We start from the raw sequence: 22753 nt of genomic DNA, 5'->3' as shown, positions 1-22753 counted from the left end.
AATGTTATGGACCTAGATAGTGTTTAAAAAAATAAATATTAAAATTTATTTTAAAAATCAACATAAAATGTTATTTTTTTAAATTGGGGAGTTGCCTGGACTTATGTTAAAATCTTTTTTATTTCTATAATCTAGTTGGAGAGAAAATGCCTTTGGAAATTTTGTAAACTAGAAGGATTCTCCCTAATTCTTTTCTGTTATGATTAATTTATTTTATTGTATAAGTTTTTCTTCTAAATGTTATGTGCAACATGTTGTTGATTTGGGCATACCTTTGCTATCTAATAAATGTCATATTAAAAATTTTTCTCATCTGTATATTGAATATGAAAGTAGGTCTTGGTCAAAACCAAACTTTAAAATTGTCAGAATGCTATCCATCATAGTTTAAATTTACTATTAGTAATGATTAGGAACCAGTGCAGATAGCCTACTGTACCATGAAGAATCAAGTTGTTCATTTTATATTTGTCCTTTCATGACATTTTCATTTCACTTAGGACTTAAGAACAGATCTTCTGAAAAAAAAAGTGTCCTAGACTAGAGGTCTGAAATATATTTATTTATATATTTATGGCATAACTTACTTCTCAATGGTTAAGTTTGAAGAAACCCATCAGTTATGCTTGGGTCAAATCATCCCTTTACTCTACCTTAAAACAGACTTTCTATTGATTTTGTTTCCTAGTTCAATTTTGTGGGGAAATTGCTTGGACCAAGAGGAAACTCCTTGAAGAGACTGCAGGAAGAAACAGGTGCTAAAATGTCTATCCTGGGCAAAGGATCAATGAGAGATAAAGCAAAGGTACTGAACTTTGAACTTGATATTTAACATATACGAAAGGTTACCTGTAACACTGGTGGTCAAATTTATAAGCATACCTGAATTGTTCTTCTGCCATTTCCTATAATACTCACCTCTGGAATCACCCTGCTATATTTTCTGATGTTTTCTCTATCTTCATAAAAGTCATTTATCGGCATTCTTTCCGAGATCATATGGTTCTATATTTTTATTCTCTTTGGTGCTTTGTGTAGGTTGCTATCATATCTTTTTGCTTTTTTTAGATCCTCTGCAGGATGTTTCTATCTGTCTATGTTCATTTTCTTTAATTCCCTGGCTGGATCCCTTTTCTCTCTTCAATCATATCACCTAATCACATCCATTGTATTGTTCTCCCATTTTATCTCTCTGCTCTTATTTCCCTTTGATCCTCTTACCTGAAGCAATTTCAAATACTTGCCTGCAAATCTAAGAGAATCTTTTTATTTCTTAAAATGTTTCAATGATATTAAACAGCTCACCTGACCTCCAGAAGAACAGTAAGCTAAGAAATATATCGAGTTTGATGTTTGAAATGATTTATTTCATATATGAACTACATCATTTCCCATTTTATAAAGTGATGGCAATTTTCTGTGTGTTAGAATTCTAACTTTGGAAGAAATAATAACTATTTGTAGAGATTTATTCATAAAGATTCTTTTAAAGTTTATTGGGGCAGGGTGGATGTGTTCTGTGGTGTCATTTGACCAGGCCATACTTACAATGTGATATGGTGTTACCATGGAAAATAAAATGTTCGATCATGTATTTCTGGCTACGGGACTACTTAGAAAATTGCTTAGGAGTTCTTTCTTTGAACTATTAATGATGCATCTCGAATGAAGGCATTTATATGGAGAGATGTCACTGAACTGGTGAATATATCATGCAGAAAATATTTTATTGTTATTTAAGAGTCTATATTTAAAGTTGACCAAGACACTCTAAATGGATGCTTTCTTAGAATGGGTCAATAGTCGACTCTGTAAATTACAAAATGGATAGTTTTTACTATCTTTGATTTTGGATAACTTTGGTTACTCTATACTGTGTGTATTTTCAAAAATAACTACCATCTTGCCAATCTTACTGCCTGTAGTTTCTTTGACTAAAATTTAGAAGAAATAATGTATTTGAGAAGTAGTAATGCCAGCATCTAGACGTGAGATAAGCTTTTGTCTTCTGTCACAAACCAGGTTAGATTTTTTTTGACATATGAGGAGAAATTGACACATAATAACCCATACTTGTGCTTTACAGATATTCATTAATAGTGTGTTATATATTCTCCAGGTTTCTCATATTCTCACAGTATAAACTCCATATTATGTGATTTTATACTTTTACACATTCTTTGCGGTTTAGGCCAGGCATAGTCTTACTAGGAAGGTTTCCCTGAACCCCTAGAAGAGGCTAAACCTTCTCTTACCAGTTATTGAAATTATCCATTTGTCTGTCTGTTTCTCTTATTAAACTATAAGCTTCCACAGGTCAGAGTTTTGTTTTTTTTTTTTTATTGTGCTTTGGATGAAAGTTTACAGAGCAAATTGGTTTCTCAGTAAACAATTAATACACATATTGTTTTGTGACATTGGTTACTAATTCCACAACATGTCAACACTCTCTCAGTTTTGACCTTGGGTTCCCCATTTCCATTTGTCCAGGTTTCCTTTCCTTTCCTGCCTTCTCATCCTTGCCCCTGGGATGGTATGCCCATTTAGTCTTATATATATGGTTGAACTATGTGTATTATTGTTTGTTTTACAGGCCTATCTAATCTTTGGCTGAAGAGTGAACCTCAGGAGTGACTTTAATGCTGAGTTAAAAGGGTGCACAGGGGCAGAGAAATTTCTCAGTCAGCTTTGCACACTCAGTATGTTGCCTCCACATAGTCTCTGCTTATCTTTTAAAGCAGATGGGTATATATTTTTCAAACCCATATATTTGGACATTTTCTTCTGTTCATAAAGTTTTACATTGGATTCCTGTTTCCTTGGAAGCATGTAAGATACCAGCATAAGCATTTGAAAATCTAGTAGGAAACAAATTTGCTTGTATTAAGTTCCCATGAAGTTTACCTGTTACTTAAAATCCAATATTTCATTGATTACGTTTTGGGTGATGTATCGTGTATGGTTATGCTTTGAGTGATTTCATATTTTTTTCTTTTGAAAATGAGACACAATAAAAATAGTGATGATAATGATGACATATAGCACTATATAATACATTTTTTCCAATCTAGTAGGGCATAAACAGCCAAGGGGTCAGTCACACAGCTAAAATCAGACAACAGGCATGGATATGAAAAAAAAATTACCTTAGAAATCGCTTGATTAAAATAAAAATAAGACTTTGGCAAACTATTAATTACTATGCTGCTGTTTTGTCTTTCTGCAATATGATCTGAACAGGAAAAAAAAGTTTTGTGATTTTACTTTTTTAACAAGTAAATAAAACATCTGATTCTGCAGTGGAAGTGTATATGTGTGTGTGTATAGGTACAACCACACAAACATGCACATATTCATTTATTAATAGAAGAAGTACTTGTTGGGCATACGATGTGCCATTCACAGTTCTAGTTGACAGCAAGGAACACAACAAAGATTTTCCCTTCTTGGAATTCACATTCCAAGGGAAGATACAGACAGTAAATAAGTGAATAAATCCATTTTATATTTTCAGGCATTGATAATTTTGATGGGTTTTAAAACAAAAACAGAAGGGAAAAGAGGCTAAAGCTGGAGGAAACAATATTTTGATGTGGTGATCAAGTAAAACACTGGATAATGAGAGGGAAGTAACAAGAGTAAGATCAGAGACTAGAGAGAGAATATAAAAGCCCTGAGGGAGAATCCGTATCTTTGTTGTTGCTGTTAGTTGGTGTGGAGTAGATTCCAACTCGTGGAGACCTCAAGTGCACAGAATAGAACTGCTTCATGGGGTTTTCCAGGCTGTGACCTTTCTGAAGCAGATTGCCAGGCCTGTCTTCCAAGGCACCTCTGGGTGGGTTCGAACCACCGAACTTTAAGCTAGTAGTCAGGTTCTTAAACATTTGAGCCACCCAGGGACTCCTACCTTTATAACCATATCTGTATCTATAAATACTATTACAGTTATAACCATACCTCTGTTTATAACTATATTTATTCCCATTCAACTACCACATGATTTTTTTTCCTCGCCTTTATAGCAAAAATCACTGAAAAAGTTATTTGCGATAAATTGCCTTCCTTGATTTTTTATCATTTTCCTCCTCAGTCCTTCTGACTGGATTTGCTTCCCAACCTCTAAGCCCAGGGCTTAGTCTTCAGACTTCTTTCTTCCCTTATGATCTTATGCCAACTATGTGGTGCTGAACCCAAAATGTATACATCTAACACCCCCATATATTTCTTAAGTTTTCGATTTATATATTTAACTATTTAGATACAACTTGGTATGTCCATGTGTATGTCTAACAGGCATTGAAACTTAAAATATTCAAATATATACATTCTCACATATATATATGAATGAAATATGTATGAATTATATGTTACCTGTATGTTTGGTATTTATATGTTTACCTGTCTATGAATTATGTATGTGTATACATATATATACACACACATATATACATATACATATATATACATATACATGGTGGTGCAATGGTTAAGAGCACACAAAGAGAGAAAATGAAACAGATCAAAAGGGTAAGAGAAAGAAATTAAAAGATTGGAAGAGATGCTTTTGCCTATTTTCAGCACCTTAGTGAACACAATATAGGCTATGTGGTCTCAAGACACCTCTCTTTTGTCTTATATTTATTCAAAAGCAAGTCTCATTGAAACAGGAAATGAAAACCAGCTCATATTTAGTTGAACAGTGCTTGGTGCTTAGTGGCTAAAGCCTACAAATGTTAGCTGTGTTTATTTAAAATTCATATCAGCATGCATTAAGGAAATCAACATGTCTCTGCAAATCTGTTTTTTTTTCCACATATTTATCCAATAATAAGAATAAAAAAATAAATGAAGCATTTCTTGGCCCTCCTTGTACACCTGCAGTCAACGCCTGGTCAGTGGTCCCCTATAGAGTCCCATAATCAGACGCCTTCATGGAAGAACTTGCTTGTTAAACTTATTTACAGTTAGTGGCTTGCTTCACTTTTCTAGGAAGCGATAGTGCAGATTATTTTTGTGTGTTATGTATGTTGTACAGGTGCTACACAATGTGTCTTTAACTTGCTCTTTAAAAACCAAACCCGTTGCCATCGAGTTGATTCCGAATCCTAATGACCCTACAGGACAGAGTAGAAGTGTCCCATAAGGTTTCCAAGGCCGTAAGCTTTACAGAAGCAGACTGCCAAATCTTTCTCCTGCGGAACGTCTAGTGGGTTTAAACCACCAATCTTTTGGTTAGCAGCTGAGTGCTTAACCACTACGCCACCAGGGTTCCTTCACTTACTCTTTACCTCACGATAAAAACAGATATTTGGATAATTGTGTAAGTCGGGACAAAATAACTGATAATATTTACTACAAATCTACTATGTGTTCAACAGTAGGTTAAATTTTATGCTGGATAGAAAATAATGATGAGACATGACTGAAGCCCTCACAGAGCTTGTAATTTAATTAAACATCCTGATATGTTTAACATTATCTTGAAAAAAAAGTTAAGTTTCAATCATATGGATTAGTAGGTAGAGAGGATGTCAAACACATTTAGTTTGATCAGAGTTCTTAATCCTTGGATAGGAAAATAGGAATTTCTCAGATTTGTTCTAGTCTTGTTGAAAAATTGTTTCTCACATGTATTATGATGTATTTCACGCTGCTCATTTAGAGTCCAAATATATCATAGGCTGGAATAACCTTAAAAATTTAACCGCAAAGAAAGGAGCCCTGCTGGTGCGGTGGTTAGGAGTTCAGTGCTAACCAAATGATCAGCAGTTTGAGTACGCCAGCCCTGCTTGGAAACTGTATGGGGCAGTTCTACTCTGTCTTATAGGGTCGCTATGAATTGGAATCGACTTGAGGCCCACAGGTTTGGTTTTGGTTTGGGTAGTGTAACTGTTAAGCGCTTAAACCTATCCAGAGTCTCCACAGGAGAAAGACCCGCCGATCTGCTCCCATAAGAATTACTGCCTGGAAAACTCTATGGGGCAGTTGCACTCTGTCACATGGGGTCACTATGAGTTGAAATCTACTCGACGACACCCAACAACCGTATAGAAAAGATTTCTAGTGTTCCATAGTTAAGAGGATTTTAACAAATTTAGCCTTTTAATTGTGTTTTTTGTTTTGTCTTGTTTTTGGTGGTGGTGGAAAACCATTCTTTTTGCTTAATTATACTTAGCCAATAACTCTGTAAGCAAAGGAAAAAAAAAAAAGCCAAATAACAAAATAAAATAAAATGTAGTAATACCCAAAGTAACATCAGTAGCAAAAGCCTGCTTTATATTCATGATTTCATATCTATATTGGTCAGACCCTGAGGGAATATATGAGTTCACAGTCTTCCTAAAACCATCCAGGAAGGCTTGAATAGATTCTAATTTTTAAGTTGTAAGGATAAAAGGTAGTCTTAGAGAATCCAGAAAGTAAAACATACAGTATGTTTGTAATATTTCAAAATACCTCAGGCACTTCAAAAATTCCTTTGAAGTTTAAGTCTTTCGTACACCGTATGGCCATTCTGTTCTAAATAGCCACACAGCTGCCTGATTCACCAGCAGTTGCTTGTAAGCAATCTTCAGGGGTGACTTACTGTAGCTTCAGATAGTGTTGCTATTTTTAGTGGTGCTGATGGCAGAGATGGGTGAGGGAGAACAGAGGAGGCAGTGGTTCTACAAGCTTATCTTTGAAAAGAGTGAGGAACAAACGTATTATCCGCAAGGGAAAAAACAAAAAACACTAAAGAAGTAAGAGAAAATCAGAACATGGCTGAACACGCCGAGACATGAGTGAGAAAATCGGAGAACATGAAAGCAGATTTCTTGCAGACATATCCATTGTCCTTAAATGGAAATCACAATGTTGCATATAAGTGATGGTGTAATAAAAAATATTTTGCACTTCTACTAATAAGCTTGGTTGAAATGATGGAAAGTAGTCTTAAAACAGGCTGGTGATTACATGTTAAAAGTAAAGTGCTTTTTGGTGGAGTTTTATTTGAAAATGTCTGATAATTCTCAAGGCAAACTTTTCTCTCTTTGATGTGCTAATATCATGAGCTGTTTCTGTTTTATAATATATCTTCTGTATTTGGTGATGGCTACTTTAGTAAATCCTTTCTGATTTCATGGCATGATTGATTTTCATAAACTAAAAAATCAAGGAAAAAGCTTCAAAGTGATACAACTGCCTGGTGGGCAAGTGGGCATCAATCCTGCACCAGTCACCCTTGTCTCATTTGGCTTCTGGGCTTTGCCCAACATCAAACAGCACAGTAGTCTCTCAAATCCTGAAGGGGTGAAGCCATGCTCATTGCTTGTCAGTCAGGCTGTGATTAGTTACATAGACTCCTGTTTCAACTGTTTAATATCCCGAACACCAAAGCAATTTGTAATCCTACAAAATCAGAGCCCAGACACTCTGACTTTTATTTTAGCTGTGCCCCTAATAAACTGCATAGTAGATCTACAGTATTTCTTTCTCAATTTCCCTCCTGCAGAAAAGAATGCAGAGCCCATCTTGACTTCCCAACAGAGATACAATAATAAGTAAATAATAACTATAATAATTTGCTTACATATCATTTGTGTATGCACAAAGATTAAGGCACATCTCATAAAGATAGGTAGGATTTTATTTTTGTTTTATTCACTGCATTCATTTACTTCTCTGATCTGAATTTTAAGGAGTTAGAGTAACAGACTAAAGATCCCCACTTGAACGGTGGCAAATGCGATAAGGAACATTATATTACAAATCAAATATATATTTTGTGAGGACACAGTGAAACCTGTCTCTCTATTCAACCAATAGAAGGTTATTTCAGCCTAGTTTATATTTGGACTCTAAATGAGCAGAGTGCAATATATCAACATACATGTGAGAAATAATTTTTCAACAAGACTACCTTCATGCCTTTTATGAATATAAATAATTTGTCATTTACTGTAGTGCTATGATCTTAAAATGGAAAAAAAAGCAAAGTCATAAATCTATCTAGGTTCATTTCTTCATAAGCTTTGATGACAGAGCATGAGATGGCAATGCTTTATGCATTGTAGATCAAAGTTACATATTACCTTAAATCATTAATTTCCTCTAGTCTGATTTTATTCACAACTAGGCATACTTGTTTTAATTTTTACAATTAAGACCTGATGTTTGAACGCTTTTGGGGACCCAATCTTGTAGCCATAAACCAAGGTCTATATATTAAAAAAAATAAATAAATGCTACTATTGGAGTAGCTTTTTGTCCATCATCAGTTGTTACTAGCTATGTAGACTGAACCCTTGTTTTCTGAGAGGAGCGAAATGAGGGAGTTACAAATCCAGAGTCTCTCCAGCCATATTTCAAGAAATTTTCAGTTGTTAAGCTATTGAGGAAATAAAACATACGAAAACTGGGAAATTTCTAGACACCTAACATTTTATAAACTACAACTACAGTTGTGTATTTCTTTTTCACTCCTGAGACAGGCCTAGCCCTTTTTGTCCTGAGCTTTACTGTCCATCTATTACCACCAAAATAAAAATGAAATATGTCATTGTTGTGGTTAGTTGCCATTGAGTCAGCTCTGACTCATGGCAATCTTATGTACAACAGAACAAAACATTGCCCTGTCCTGCACCATCTTTATGATCAGTGGTATGTTTGAGTCCGTTGCTGCAGGTATTGTGTAGTGCCTTCCAATATAAACAAAAAAAAAACTAAACCCATTACCGTTGAGTCGATTCCAACTCATAGCGACCCTATAGGACAGAGTAGAACTGCCCCATAGAGTTTCCAAGTAGCACCTGGTGAATTTGAACTGCTGACCTTTTGGTTAGCAAACGTAGCTCTTAACCACTATGCCACCAGGATTTCCCCTTCCAATGTAGGGTGCTCATATTCAAGCACTACTGTACATTGGACAGTAGTCTGTTGTAACCCTTAAGGTGTTCATTGCCTATTTCTCAGAAGTACGTCACCAGCCCTTTCTTACTAGTCTGTCTTAATTTAGAAACTTTCTTGAAACCTGTTCACCATGGTTGACTCTGCTGGTATTTAAAATCATAGCAACATGCAAGTCACCATCGTAAGACAAACTGACAGATGGGCCGTGGAAAAGAGATATAATCAGTATAAAAAGGGGCCAAGTTTATCTTGAGAATCTTTTAAGTTCCACATCCTGTGGGAAATCTAAAGATGGCTACAGATTCTTTGTTACATCTTTTAAGAGAGATGAGTGGGGTCTAATTACTTTTCGTTTGAATCTAGATGGTTTTAGTGACTTGTGTCTAATTAATAAAATTTAGAGGAAGTGATGCTTTGTGATTTCTGAGGCTAGGTTGGAAAAGGCCATGTACCTCCTGCTTCATTTGTAGGAACACTATCTGTTGGAGCCCTGAGAAGCCTTGTAAGAATTCTGACTATCCTGAGGCCACCAAGCTTTGAGGAAGCCGAAGTTACAGACAGTCCATGGATAGGTACCCAGTGGGAAGTCCCAGCTGAGCCCAGCCTTTGAATCACCCCAGTCCTGGCACTATAGATGCAAATAAAAACTCTCCCGATGATCTGAGGTCCCATTCGAGTGATCCTCAGCTGCTGAAGTCCTCCTATCAGCTTGAATCCTCCTGTCTGTGGCCCCAGACTTCATGGATCTGATACAAGTCATTCCCATTACATTCTGTTTAATTCCCTGGCTCACAGAATCCTTGTACATTAATATAATAACAAAACTATTGTTTTAAGCCACTTAATTTGGAGTATTCAGTTATGCAACAATAGATAACTGGAACACATTCCTGCAACTTTATATATTAGAAGATGCACAACATTGTAAATAATTTTCTAAATACTAGATTTGTTCCCTTCTTGCCTTTCTAACTTCCTTCTCATGGCAATCACTATAGACTCTGTTAATTTCTGTTTATGTTATTGTTACTTTTTTTTTTTTTAACTTGCAGCTTATTTTGAATTTGTTCAAGCATATTCTCCAATCAAGTGACTGAAGCACATGTCAAAGTTTTATTTCAAATTGACCAGGAAGGGAAAAGTTTTCCATGAAAGGAAGTTCAGATTTTCGTATGGGAAACCAGACACCAAAAATAGAAAACTGCAGTTATGACCTAGCATGGACATAAAACTGGTTTAAGGTATTTACACCTGTGACTGTCTGGTTTAAAGTCCCAAGACTCAAGATTAACTGGGTAGGTAATTCTAATTTCTCTGTAAGGCTTCTTAAGTTTATTACAGCCTGATATAAAAGGTGCTCTGGCATTTTATCAGAATTGCTAAGTGGATACCAGAAGGGAAGTAAATTGTACTATGCAGAAAGTATTGCCCTAGAACAGGACGGAAATGCTTTTCCTTCCTAAACCCTTCTTTTGATCAAGACAAATCATTGAAGATTTGTCTTACCCAAGAGAAGGCCCATCATATGGCATTTTTGTGCTGAGAACAATAACTCAGTGTATTGTTGCTTTAGCAATCATGTTTTACATTTCTTATGGATGGTGGAATTTATATATAGGAGCAATTTATACAGTAAGATTACCTGTAATGTATTTGCCCATTGACATTATTTCTTTTTAACAATTTCCTATATTAGGAAATAGTTTTCAGGCAGAATCCTGAGATGACTCAGTTTATTAATATACATTCATTGTTAGTATACTTTGTATTAACACACACACGCGCGTGCGCGCATATATAGAGAAAGAGTGAGCACGAGCAAGCCCTAGTGGCACAGTGGTTAAGGGCTCAGCTGCTAACCAAAAGGTCAGCAGTTCAAATCCACCAGCCGCTCTTTGGAAACCCTATGGGGCAGTTCTGCTAGGTCCTATAGGGTCGCTATGAGTCAGAACTGACTTGACAGTAACAGGTTTATATATGTATATTATATGTATATTTTATATATATATATATGTTTCATTTAATTCAATAGCAAGCATTAACACATAAAATCATTCTAGTTGTATGGTGAACAAATACAGAGCACATGAAATTTCTTTTGCATATTCTAGCTATGTTGCATGTTTAATCCTTTAAACTATTAAGATTGGCTTTATTATTTTATTTTATATTGGAACCTATCTTTTCTTTGCTCCCTGCCCTAGTAACCAAAGCAATAGACATATATGTCTATATATTGTTCTAAGAGGAAAATTGGCTACTAAGAAGAAAAATTTACTGTATTGATTTATTTTGCTTCTTGTGAGATTACCTTTGTTATTTTATGGGTAATTTTAATGTCAAATCAAAGGGAATGGTTATCTAAAAAGTGAAATAATAATGATATTTACTCTCTTAGAAAAGGTTTTGATGAAAGGGTTGTTGTTATTTTTGTATGTTTTGAGAAAGATACTGTTAAATGCTTGTTGTAAACAGTTCACACTTGACCCCAATATAAGCCGTATGCTTTGAAGAGAAACGTGGACAACTTGTTCTAGCATAGCTTGGGGAATTTGGAGGTACAGTTAAGAGGATAATAGGCCCAGATTGGGAATGCTAAAGAGAAAAATCCTGCACTTCACTCAAGTGCACCGTCAGCACTAATTTAGATTCTGAATTTCATTAGTTGCAATGATGTTTATTTGACTTAGCATTCTGTTTTCTCCTTATTTACTTTTTAATTTCACAAGTCATTCAACAGCTGAATAGAAATCTAGTGTTATCAGTGGTAAATGTCTGAATCTTTCCCTAGCTCTGTAGCGTTGTCATGAATACTCAAAAATTTGTTTGGGCTCTTGACAACCCTGGATAAAAAAGTGTTGTTGTTCATTGCCATCGAATGGATTCTGACTCATGGCTATTTTCTAGTTATAATTAATGATGCTAAATAGAACCCAGAGAAAAACAGAGAAGTCACCAGTCCCTTGATCTAATGGTTAACAACATTACTGAGTGCACTTTTAATTGTTTCGGTATGTATTGGTTTACCAAGAGCGAGGTCAAAAACACTGAGGAAAATGAAATGTCCAGGTTACAAATGAAAAATAGCATATTTTGCTATAAACATAATTGATTGCTCCCCTTGACTTTCTGCAGTCAGGACAGCATTTTGTACACTTCCAGGGATGCCATTCACAAGGCATTCTACGTGAAAGGCGCGTCCAGAGTTATCCAATCTGCTAGCACTTAAACTAGTCCCAGGAGCAAGCATGCCAAATGCCAATAAAGGAAACATACTTAGTTGTTTACTTTTTTGTTAATATCTAAATGTTAGAAATCACTAGGAATGTTTCTAAGTAAATTTATTTTATAAATGCTATGTGTAAAGAACTTTACTCTTGAATATTTTGGTTTACAACTTAACATTTGTTTTAATTTGGAACGTAATAGCATTTCAATCTCTACTTTCTTGAGGCTCAGAATTTTTAGATGGACTGGAAACTGCTATGCCAGTATTCTTGCATGTGTTCTGCTTTTTTCCTCCACATAAGGCATCTTTAGGCTATGTATATAATTGCTAACATCTATAATTCTAGCATCACTGCGTGTGATGGGGGGCGCAAACAAAATGTGGTCCCTGATTTAGAGAATTTGGAAAGTCTCCAGAAGCTTTACTGTTTACATTTCTAAGCTGCTAATGCCCCCTATTTGCTGCGTCCTCTTCCTCAATGGTGGACTTTTATTTTTTTTCTCTTCCTTTTGTATTTTTCCGCAGGTTTTCAAATATAGTGTTTCTATCATCAGGTGCTTTTATGGAATGTTTTGCCTAGTCTTTCTTAAATTTCCTCCTTTTTCCTATTTACATTTAATAATTTTGATAGCTAAAATTATTAGAAAGAAACCAGATTTTTTTCCAGAGCTTGATACCCTGAATAGCCCTCATTTTTATTTTCTTAAATACTACTAGACTGTGTTTGGGATGTTTATTTACTCAGCAGCACCACAAATGTCATATTTACTTACATGAAACTCTTCTAAGTCAACAGTCAACTCCTTCAATTGGGAACGTAAACAATAAATAATAAGACAGTAAGCTGTAAACTGAACAGACATATCCTACCTGTGCTGAGTTAGTATTTTCAGGATTCTAGTTCTTTGAAATATAAGTTTTATCTATTTTATTTAACCATCATTGTTGTCATCTTCTAAAAGAAAGTACATGAAAACTCGTTATGAGTTTTATGGTTGTCTTAAGGAAGATTTTGTATTATGAGTTAAGGTAAACGATGCTCCGTTGGTGTCATGGTTTGAATTATGTCCCCCAAAAATGTGTGTATCAATTTGGCTGGGCCATGATTCCCAGAATTGTGTGGTTGGCCTCCATTTTGTGATTGTAATTTTATGTTAAAGAGGATTAGGGTGGGATTGTAACACCGACTTTATCCAGGTCACATCCAATGTAAAGGGAGTTTCCTTGGGGTGCGGCCTGCACCACCTTTTATCTCTCAAGAGATAAAAGGAAAGAGAAGCAAGCAGAGAGTGGGAGACCTCATACCATCAAGAAAGCAGCACCAGGAGCAGAGTGCATCCTTTGGACCGGGGTCCCTGCGCCGAGAAGCTCCTAGTGCGGGGGAACACTAATGAGAAGGCCGAGAGAGAGAAAGCCTTCCCTTGGAGCTGACACCCTGAATTTGGACTTTTAGCCTACTTTACTGTAAGGAAATAAACTTCTCTTTGTTAAAACCATCCACTTCTGGTATTTCTGTTGGAGCAGCACTAGGTGATTAAGACAGTTGGCAACTCTATAGTTTTAACATAATTATCTGGGACATTGTAATTAAACTTGAACAATCCTCATTTGTTTCAGAACATTATGAGGGTGACTTGGGGGTCATGTTAATTTTCATCCAAGTGATCTGAGATATATATATGCTCCCATATTATCATACACATAGTACATTGATGTATACAATCTTAGAGTTGGCAAGAAAGGTGAAAATTATTAGTTTAATTTCATTTATTTTTATTGCCCAAGAAACAATAATCTTAAGATTGCTGGGTAATTTAGTAAGAAATATTTAATTACTAGGTGTGAAAGAAAAAAAAAAGAATAGCCAATTTTATGAACTCTTTTTTATTTTTTATTGTGTTAAACATGTATGCAACAAAACATTTGACATTTCAAAAGTCTTCACATGTACAGTTCAGTGACATTAATTATACTTATTGTATTTGTTCTTTTGACTTTTTAAAAACTATTACAACCTAAGATGTAGAAGTATAAAATGGATCCAAATTACTTTGAATGTCTAGTCATAAAATTGCGTATAGGATACAGAAAATTGAATTGACCATGGTTTTCTTCATTAGCTGACTTCTATAAAATTGAATAGTTTAGATATAACTTATTTAAGAAAACATCTTGATACATCTTCTCTCTTGTTTGTCACAGTGTGCACCCTGAGGGAAAAGGGGAAAGAAGCACCCTGTATTCAAGGTTCCTGAGTCAGCCATCTCTGCACTGGAGTCTGGCAGATCTCTTACTTAGTGATACCATGCAGAGAAGTGAGGTAGCCAGTCCTCAGCAACTCTAGCTCCCTCCTCAGGAGAAGGCTAGGAGCAGCATGGGCTCTTCTGGGAAATCCTCATGTCTCTAGCTCCCAGAATTTCCTTTTTAGGAGGAGAGAGTTTCTCTCACCTCTTAATCCCTATATAGGTTTCTAGGTTAGAAAATAGATCACGGTATATTTAACTACACATCTAATAGAAATTAGTTTTTCACATAGCTGTAAACTGTTGCTTAAATTATCTGCAAAAAATGCCATTCTGGTACAGATTTTCCCCTCTAACAGCTGATTTTATTAAAACCACTGGGACCACATCATTATATTCTTAATATCATTTTTATTAGCATGTAACTTACATAGACTATAAACTACCACTTTTAAGTGTGCAAATGTGTGCAGTCATGTTTATATCAACATAATGAAGATAAAGAATATTTCTGCCCCTTTAAAGTCCCTTTAGTCCTTTCTCCACCCCTGTATCTTGGTGACCATGGATCTGCTTTCTGTTGCTATCATTTTGCCATTTTCTAGAATTTTATAAATGGAATTATATAGTGTATAGACTTATGCTTGAATTCTTTCACTTAGAATAATCCTTTTGAGTGTCATCCATGTTGTTTCATGTATCAGTAATTTGTGCTTTTATATTGCAGAGTAGTTTTCCATCGTGTGGCTATACCACAATTTGTTTATCCATTCTTCTCTTGATGGCAGCTTAGGTTGTTTCCTGTTTTCACTATTATGAAAAAGCTGCTATGAAGATTCGTGTATATCTTCATACAGACATACGTTTTCACAATACAGAACTTGAGAATCATTTATCAAAAGCTAAAGCATTAACATTTATATCATCTTTTTCATTAATATAATCCATTTGGTATAGGACGATACATTTTTTAGAAAGTTATGAAGAAGGTGAAAATGTACTCCTAAAGTATTGGATAGATGTTTATGCCTCACATTTTGGTACAGGTTGCTTGATGTTAGTATTGTGTGCTAGTTCTAGGGAAGACTCTTCTATTAGTAGTTCATTTGTTCATTCAGCAAATAATCATTTCTCAGTTAGGGTTCAGGAGAATATTTGCCCAGCAATTCATTAAATGAGAATTCCAGAATTCAGAAGTAAACTGGAGATTTTGATTCCCTAGTAGAGAGAGTAGGTTTGTTAGATAAATGAAGCCATCTGCATCAGTTTAAATAGTTCTAACAAATTGATTCATGAAGTGTCTAATATTTCCATGTAATTAACAGTGGCATTTTCAAAACTCTATAACCAAGAGGAAAATTTAACCTTCTCTGAAGAATTGCACACTGAAGGATTGATACTTTAGAAAATTATATTGTTCTAAGGGAATACTCACCAAAGAATTACATCAGACTTGGAACAGATGCTGCAAGATCCCTGTTTTATTACGGGTGCACCAGAGTGGGGATATTAAAGTCTTCATCTCCTCCCACACATCTGATGTTAAAGCAGATTTCCCGTTTCTCAGCTCTGACAGTTTAGTGGTGAATCTCTTGTGGCTGTTCCAAAATAATTCTGCTTTCTCTTTTCTTTTCTCCTCTACTGCAAAATTAAACTCTAGTCATTATGTTAAATGTATGTCCTTTTATTGGGAATCTAAGGAGTCTTTTTTTCTCTAGTAGAAGGTAGAGGGCTTAGTCTAGATGATAATATCTATTTTTCTCCCATCAAAATTTTATTTCTAAGTAAAGGAGTTTGTATCTACAAATGCATATTCCTTTAAAAATAAATAAAATTGCAGTCTCTGTAATATTGATAGAATTGTATCTATGTCATTGTAATCCACGAATTTCACATCTCATGTAATTGCATTACTTGGGGGAGATTTTGGAGATGGATTTATTATGAAAATCCACAGGACTATTAATATATCATGCTCACTTCTATTTTATCTTTGCCAGATTAGATTTCTGATCTTTTTCATTTTTCTTCTTTGCTTTGGTAGTGATACTGAATGCAGATGGACTTCTCAGCTATTTTATGTAGTGGAGGGTAAAATGTTCAGATAACTCTTCTGGAGAGCGTTTCTCATGACCTATTATATGGGAGTTACAAATTATTTCCTAAACCTAGCTGTTCCCTGATCATGCTACTTATTCACAAATGTCTGGGACATTACAGTAGTTGATTCCAACTCATAGCGACCCTATAGGACAGAGTAAAACTGCCCTATAGAGTTTCCAAGGCTGTAATCTTTATAGAAGCAGACTGCCACATCTTTCTCCCAAGGAGTGGATGGTGGATTTGAACCGCCAACATTTCAGTTAGCCGCCAAGCTCTTAACCATTGCGCCACCAGGGCTTCTTACAGTAGATGATAGGTTCAGTTGCCATTCTGTGAAAGAGATTCACAAGAAAGATGCTAAATAAACTGGTCATATTTTAACAGTTGTTAAAAGTTTTGTACAGTACTGCAATGGATTGGTTTTGTATTGCTACATTACCCATGTTAAAAAAAAAACTTCCCCCCCACAAATGTCAGGCAATACATGCCAGTTTGTCATATTAATGTTGACGAAGAGTTGTGTTGCTATTATAAATATTTTATTGCATCTATTACTAAAATTTTCTTGTTATTAATTTTTCATATTTTAACATTATTTAAGTATGTGCTATGAAAATCAGTTTGGATGATTATTTAATTCCTAATATAAAGGACTATTACTCATACTTAAATGACTTCTGAGTTAATTTATGACCACAGTTAACAGCTTCAATGTTTATCTGACTCCTGAGTTCAGGATGTAATTTATCAGATCAATCTATACATACAAATGTTACAACTATTATTATTTGCCTGAATAATTTAGCAGAATTCTAGTTGCGGATTGTAGAAATTCACTTCAAGACACAAGGAAAAACCCAAAGCTTATCACTTCTCAGTCCTAATTGTCTTGAAGTTGTGTTATGTTTATACACTAAGGCCAGAGGTATTATGTATGATCCCATGTATTGACATATGAATGTTGAGATCTTGCCAAATTTATTAGTTGAGTTTCAAAAAAAATAATTTTTTAAGCAGAAACTTTGCTAATGTCTTTCAAAAACAAGTTGCCAGTGAGGGTTACTGGTTTATGATGTTGCATGTGCATGCCCTCACATGCATACAAACATTTTCTGATATAGAAAATAAGTATGATAAAAAAATATATGACTGGAAAGTTTGTCCAAAGACATATGGTGAAAGTAAGTATATGTGAAAATGAGTGGCTTTAGAGTAAGGATTTTACACTGCATAATTAATCATATAAAAAAACCAAACCAAACCCATTGCCATTGAGTCGATTCCGACTCATAGTGACCCCGTAGGACAGAGTAGAGCTGCCCCATAGGGTTTCCAGTGAGCGCCTGGTGGATTCAAACTGCCGGCTTTTTGGTTAGCGGCTGTAACTCTTAACCACTACACCACCATGGTTTCCAATTAATCATATACACTCCAGAAAAAAATGATAGTTTCTATACATAGGCAGAAAGAGTTCATATAAAACAAGTAGTTTGTTTTCAGCTTAAAAAGAAAATCAAAAAAAGGTTAAATCTGTCCATGTGTATCATGGATTGAATTATGTCCCCCCAAAAATGTATCACTTTGACTGGGCCATGATTCCCAGTATTATGTGGTTGTCCTCCATTCTGTGATTGTAATTTTATGTTAAAGAGGATTATGGTGGGATTGTAACACCCTTACTAAGATCACATCCCTGATCCAATGTAAAGGGAGTTTCCCTGAGGTGTGGCCTGCACCACCTTTTATCTTACAAGAGATAAAAGGAAAAGGAATCAAGCAGAGAGTTGGTGGCCTCATACCACCAAGAAAGCAGTGCTGGGAGCAGAGGACATCCTTTGGACCTGGGTTCCCTGCACAGAAAAGCTCCTAGTCCGGAGGAAGATTGATGAGAAGGCAGACAGAGAGAGAAAAGCTTCCTCTGGAGTTGACGCCCTGTATTTGGAGTTTTAGCCTACTTTACTGGGAGGAAATAAATTATTCTTTGTTAAAGCCATGCACTTGTGGTATTTCTGTTACAGCAGCACTAGATGACTAAGACAATGTGTATACAGATGACAGCTTAAAATATTTGCGTTTTCAAATATTTTTATTGAAAGACATGCTAAAAAAGAGTTAATACTTAGCCTTAGGCCATGTACACTTTTTGCCCTAATCTTTTCAACATTATCTGAAATATGCAGTTGTGTACAGTGTATTAAAAAATAGTATATGTTGCATTTACCTTTACATTTACCTGTTTACTTAGTTTTTAAAATGAGCACTTATTAAATAAAAGGCAATAAGAAATACAGAGTATATTTTTCCTGTTTTTTTGAAATTTATAATGTTCCTCAGCATACTGTCCCTAACTGCAATCCAGTTTTGATCCCTCATTCCATTTAAATTGCAATAGACAGAAAAAAAATAGTCCATGAGCTGCTTATTTCCAAAGTGAGTAGTTATGTAAGCTCCAGTGTATTAGACCTTTCTGTGATAGCTGATATTCTAGATTATTACCCATTTTATTTACATTTTTATAAATATATATTTAATACTTTCTATTTGAAAAAAGTTGTCATGGGCTGCTCATACGGCAGTTAATTTTTAAAGAAGAAAAAAATTCATACCTACTTAGAGCTTACATTCTCCTTGAGATATGTGGACATGAAAAAGAGATAAAGTGATGTTGTTGTTGTTTTTAGGTGCCATCGAGTCTGTTCCGACTCATAGCGACTCCATGCACAACAGAAGGGAACACTGCCCGGTCCTGTGCCATCTTCACAATCATTGTTATGCTTGAGTCCATTGCTGCAGCCACTGTGTCAGTCCATCTCGTTGAGGGTCTTCCTCTTTTTCACTGACACTCTACTTTACCAAGAATGATATCCTTCTCCAGGGACTGATCCCTCCCGATAACATGTCCAAAGTATGCGAGACATAGTCTCACCATCCTTGCTTCCAAGGAACACTCTGGTTGTACTTCTTCCAAGACAGATTTGTTCATTGTTTTGGCAGTCCATGGTATATTCAATATTCTTCGCCAACACCACAATTCAAAGGCATCAGTTCTTCTTCTGTCTTCCTTATTCACTGTCCAGCTTTTGCATGCATATGAAACAATTAAAACACCACGGCTTGGGTCAGGCGCACCTTAGTCTTCAAGGTGACATCCTTGCTTTTCAACACTTTAAAAAGGTCTTTTGTAGCAGATTTGCCCAATGCAATGCATCTTTTGATTTCTTGAGTGCTGCTTCCGTCGATGTGGATTGTGGGTCCAAGTAAAATGAAATCCTTGACAACTTCAATCTTTTCTCCATTTATCGTGATGTTGCTTATTGGTCCAGTGGTGAAGATTTTTGTTTTCTTTATGTTGAGTGTAATCCATACTGAAGGCTGTGGTCTTTGATCTTCATCAGTAAGTGCTTCAAGTCCTCTTCACTTTCAGCAAGCAAGGTTGTGTCATCTGCATAATGCAGGTTGTTAATGCATCTTCCTCCAATCTTTATGCCCCGTTCTTCTTCATATAGTCCAGCTTCTCGGATTATTTGCTCAGCATGCAGATTGAATAAGTGTGGTGAAAGGATACAACTCTGATGTACACCTTTCCTGACTTTGAACCATGCAGTGTCCTCTTGTTCAGTTTGAACAAATATCTCTTAAACTGTGTACAGGTTCTTCACAAGCACAGTTAAGTGTTCTGGAATTCCCATTCCTCAAAATGTTATCCATAATTTGTTATCATCCACACAGTCAAATGCCTTTGCATAGTCAATAAAACACAGGTGTATATTGAGAGAGAATATATAAAAACAGTACAAATAAGATGGCAAAATCAAAATATTTACAAACCAATTAACCCTCATACTAAAACTAAGTGACTTATCCCCCATTGTCCCTAAAATAAGTGAGTGGGGATAAACTACTGACAAGTGTAAGATCCATGTGCAGTCAGCATCTGTGAGGAAAGAGGATAAGAAAATAAGCATAGTTTCTGATTGCCCAAGAGCAGGGTATTCACTGGACATTGTGACAGACCAATCTAAGAACAGAAGCCAACACTGAGAAATACCACTCAATGCATGGGTGAGGTCAATGGGTCAACATAAAAATCTGAAGATACTGGAGAAGTCTAGGTCCTATGAGTTCTTGAAACTTCCAGGACAGAGCCACACACTGTAAAAAAACTACTGATAACAGCACAAAACTGAGAAAATAAGAAAAAAACAAAACCAAGGGCAAAGTAAATGAAGATTTAAGTCAAATGGGGCAGTTAATCAGAGAAGACAAATCTCAGAAATCAAGCGGCCAAATTTTTATCCATTTGGAAAAGCAACAAAAGAGAAAGTGCTAGTACTCACTCCACACACTAAAATGTATAGGAAGTCTCATCTCACTTAAAAATTAGCAGCAAACAAGGATTGCTGTTAAAGTTCACAGGGTGTTATTTTAATAAAAAGATGATGAAGGAAGAAAATGAAAATGAAAAAATAGAAGTACAAAAAAAAATGAAAAATTAATATAATATTTATTAGCAAGCTAAAAGTAAAGAAAGTGTAGAAGTATTGAAATCACATCAGAAACAGAGTAACTCAGAAATGTAACTGGAGAAAAGAAACATTTGTAAAGAGCTGACAGTACTGAAATATAAATAAAAGAAAAACTAATTTCAAAAATAAAAGTTACATTCTGAGGGAACAAAGAGCAACTAAATACAAATGGTAATGTCTTAAAATAGAAGATGTAAAGATATGAAATTCAAAAATTCAAATATAAATGAAGAAAGAGCTGATAAGATTTGAGAGAAAGTGATAGATATAGAAGACAGTCAAAGCACATCACCATATGTACAATAGGTGTTCTCAAAAAAGAAAACCAAAGCAAGGTAGCAGAATAAACACTAAAAACCATAATGTTAAAAAAAAACTTCCTGGAATTGAAAACAAAACTGAAAACTATATATAGAAAATTCTCACTATGTACCTAGGGAAATTGACCAAAAAGTATTAGACATATTCTAGTAAATCAACTGGACTTAGGAAAAAAAAAATTGGGGGCATGCATACAAAAATATCAAGTTACTTACAAGTGGGGGAAAAGAAGATTATCTCAGCAATGGTTTCTGCCAGGAGGCAATCAAGTAACTTACAGAAGATAAAGATAATGTGAATCAGGAATTTTATATTAAGTCATTCTAATTCATATATAAAACCTTTGAATGATTATTAATATGCAAGAACTCAGGTAATATTGTTCCCATGAGTCCTTTCTGAGGAATTTACTACAGAATGAGATTCAGACAACCCAAAGGACTAGAGAGAAATTACAAGGTTTGGTAGTCAGCATTAAATATAAATTTGCATGTAAGTGTAAGACTAAATGATGATGATAAGGGTGGCAGTTTACATGTCATGGCTATATGTTCTTACAGTGTAGATGCAGTAAAACTAGCAAAAATGAGGGGCATGAGAATGGAGAAATTAAATGAAAAGTAAAGTGAATTTTCTGAGCATCTTATGATTATTAAGTAGATATGAAAATAAATATCACTTAATATCAGAGGCTAATACCAGTAAACCAGTTGTCTTCAAATTAATTCTGACTTTTATATATCATTCCTCGTGTGTATTCCCCATGTGTATCAGAGTAGAACTGTGCTCCATGGGGTTTTCAATTGCTGGTTTTTCAGAAGTATATTGTCAGGCCTTTTTCCAAGGCCCCTCTCAGTGGACTCGAACAACCAATCTTTCAGTTAGCAGCCGAGCTCACTGTTTGCACGACAGGGGAGGAAAAATGTGAATAATAACTAATTTTGTTGTTTCTCTTACGAGGGAGACAATACACTATTTCCAAAAAATATTTTAAAAAGAAGGGACTGAGGCTTATTGTACAAATGTATATGGATAAAAGTAATTATCAGAATAATAGAAACTTCTCTAAATACCAAAATGATCAAATAACCTATAAAAAGAGAGAGAGCAAATATATGGTATACTAAAAGACTTTATAGAAAAGACTGTAATATACATATATACACACAAATATGTATGTGTGGTATGTTTGTGTGTGTGTATATATACATATATATATATATATATATATATGGAACCCTGGTGGCACAGTGGTTAAGAGCTTGCCTGCTAACTAAAAGGTCAGTAGTTCAAATCCACCAGCTGCTCCTTGGAAACCCGATTGCGCAGTTCTACTCTGTCCTATAGGGTCACTGTGAGTCGAAATCAACTTGCAGACAACAAATTTGTTTGTTTGTTTTTTGGTTTATACACACACACACATAAATATCTGTATATATATA

General features: G+C 35.2%; 1 protein-coding gene across 1 annotated transcript in view; it reads left to right on the top strand.

Moving 5' to 3' along the window:
* Positions 1-688: 688 nt before the first annotated feature.
* Positions 689-22753, top strand: part of KHDRBS2 (KH RNA binding domain containing, signal transduction associated 2) — a gene marked incomplete at its 5' end in the record, with an annotated part of 440115 nt that continues 418050 nt past the window's right edge. Inside the window, one exon of the mRNA XM_004386836.1 lies at positions 689-805. Within this exon, the coding sequence (XP_004386893.1) occupies positions 689-805 (117 nt within the window). The remainder of the gene's footprint in view (positions 806-22753) is intronic.

This window comes from Trichechus manatus, unplaced genomic scaffold (assembly GCF_000243295.1).
Source record: "Trichechus manatus latirostris isolate Lorelei unplaced genomic scaffold, TriManLat1.0 scaffold00172, whole genome shotgun sequence".
NCBI lineage: Eukaryota > Metazoa > Chordata > Mammalia > Sirenia > Trichechidae > Trichechus > Trichechus manatus.
This window is presented reverse-complemented; position numbering and strand designations above follow the sequence as displayed.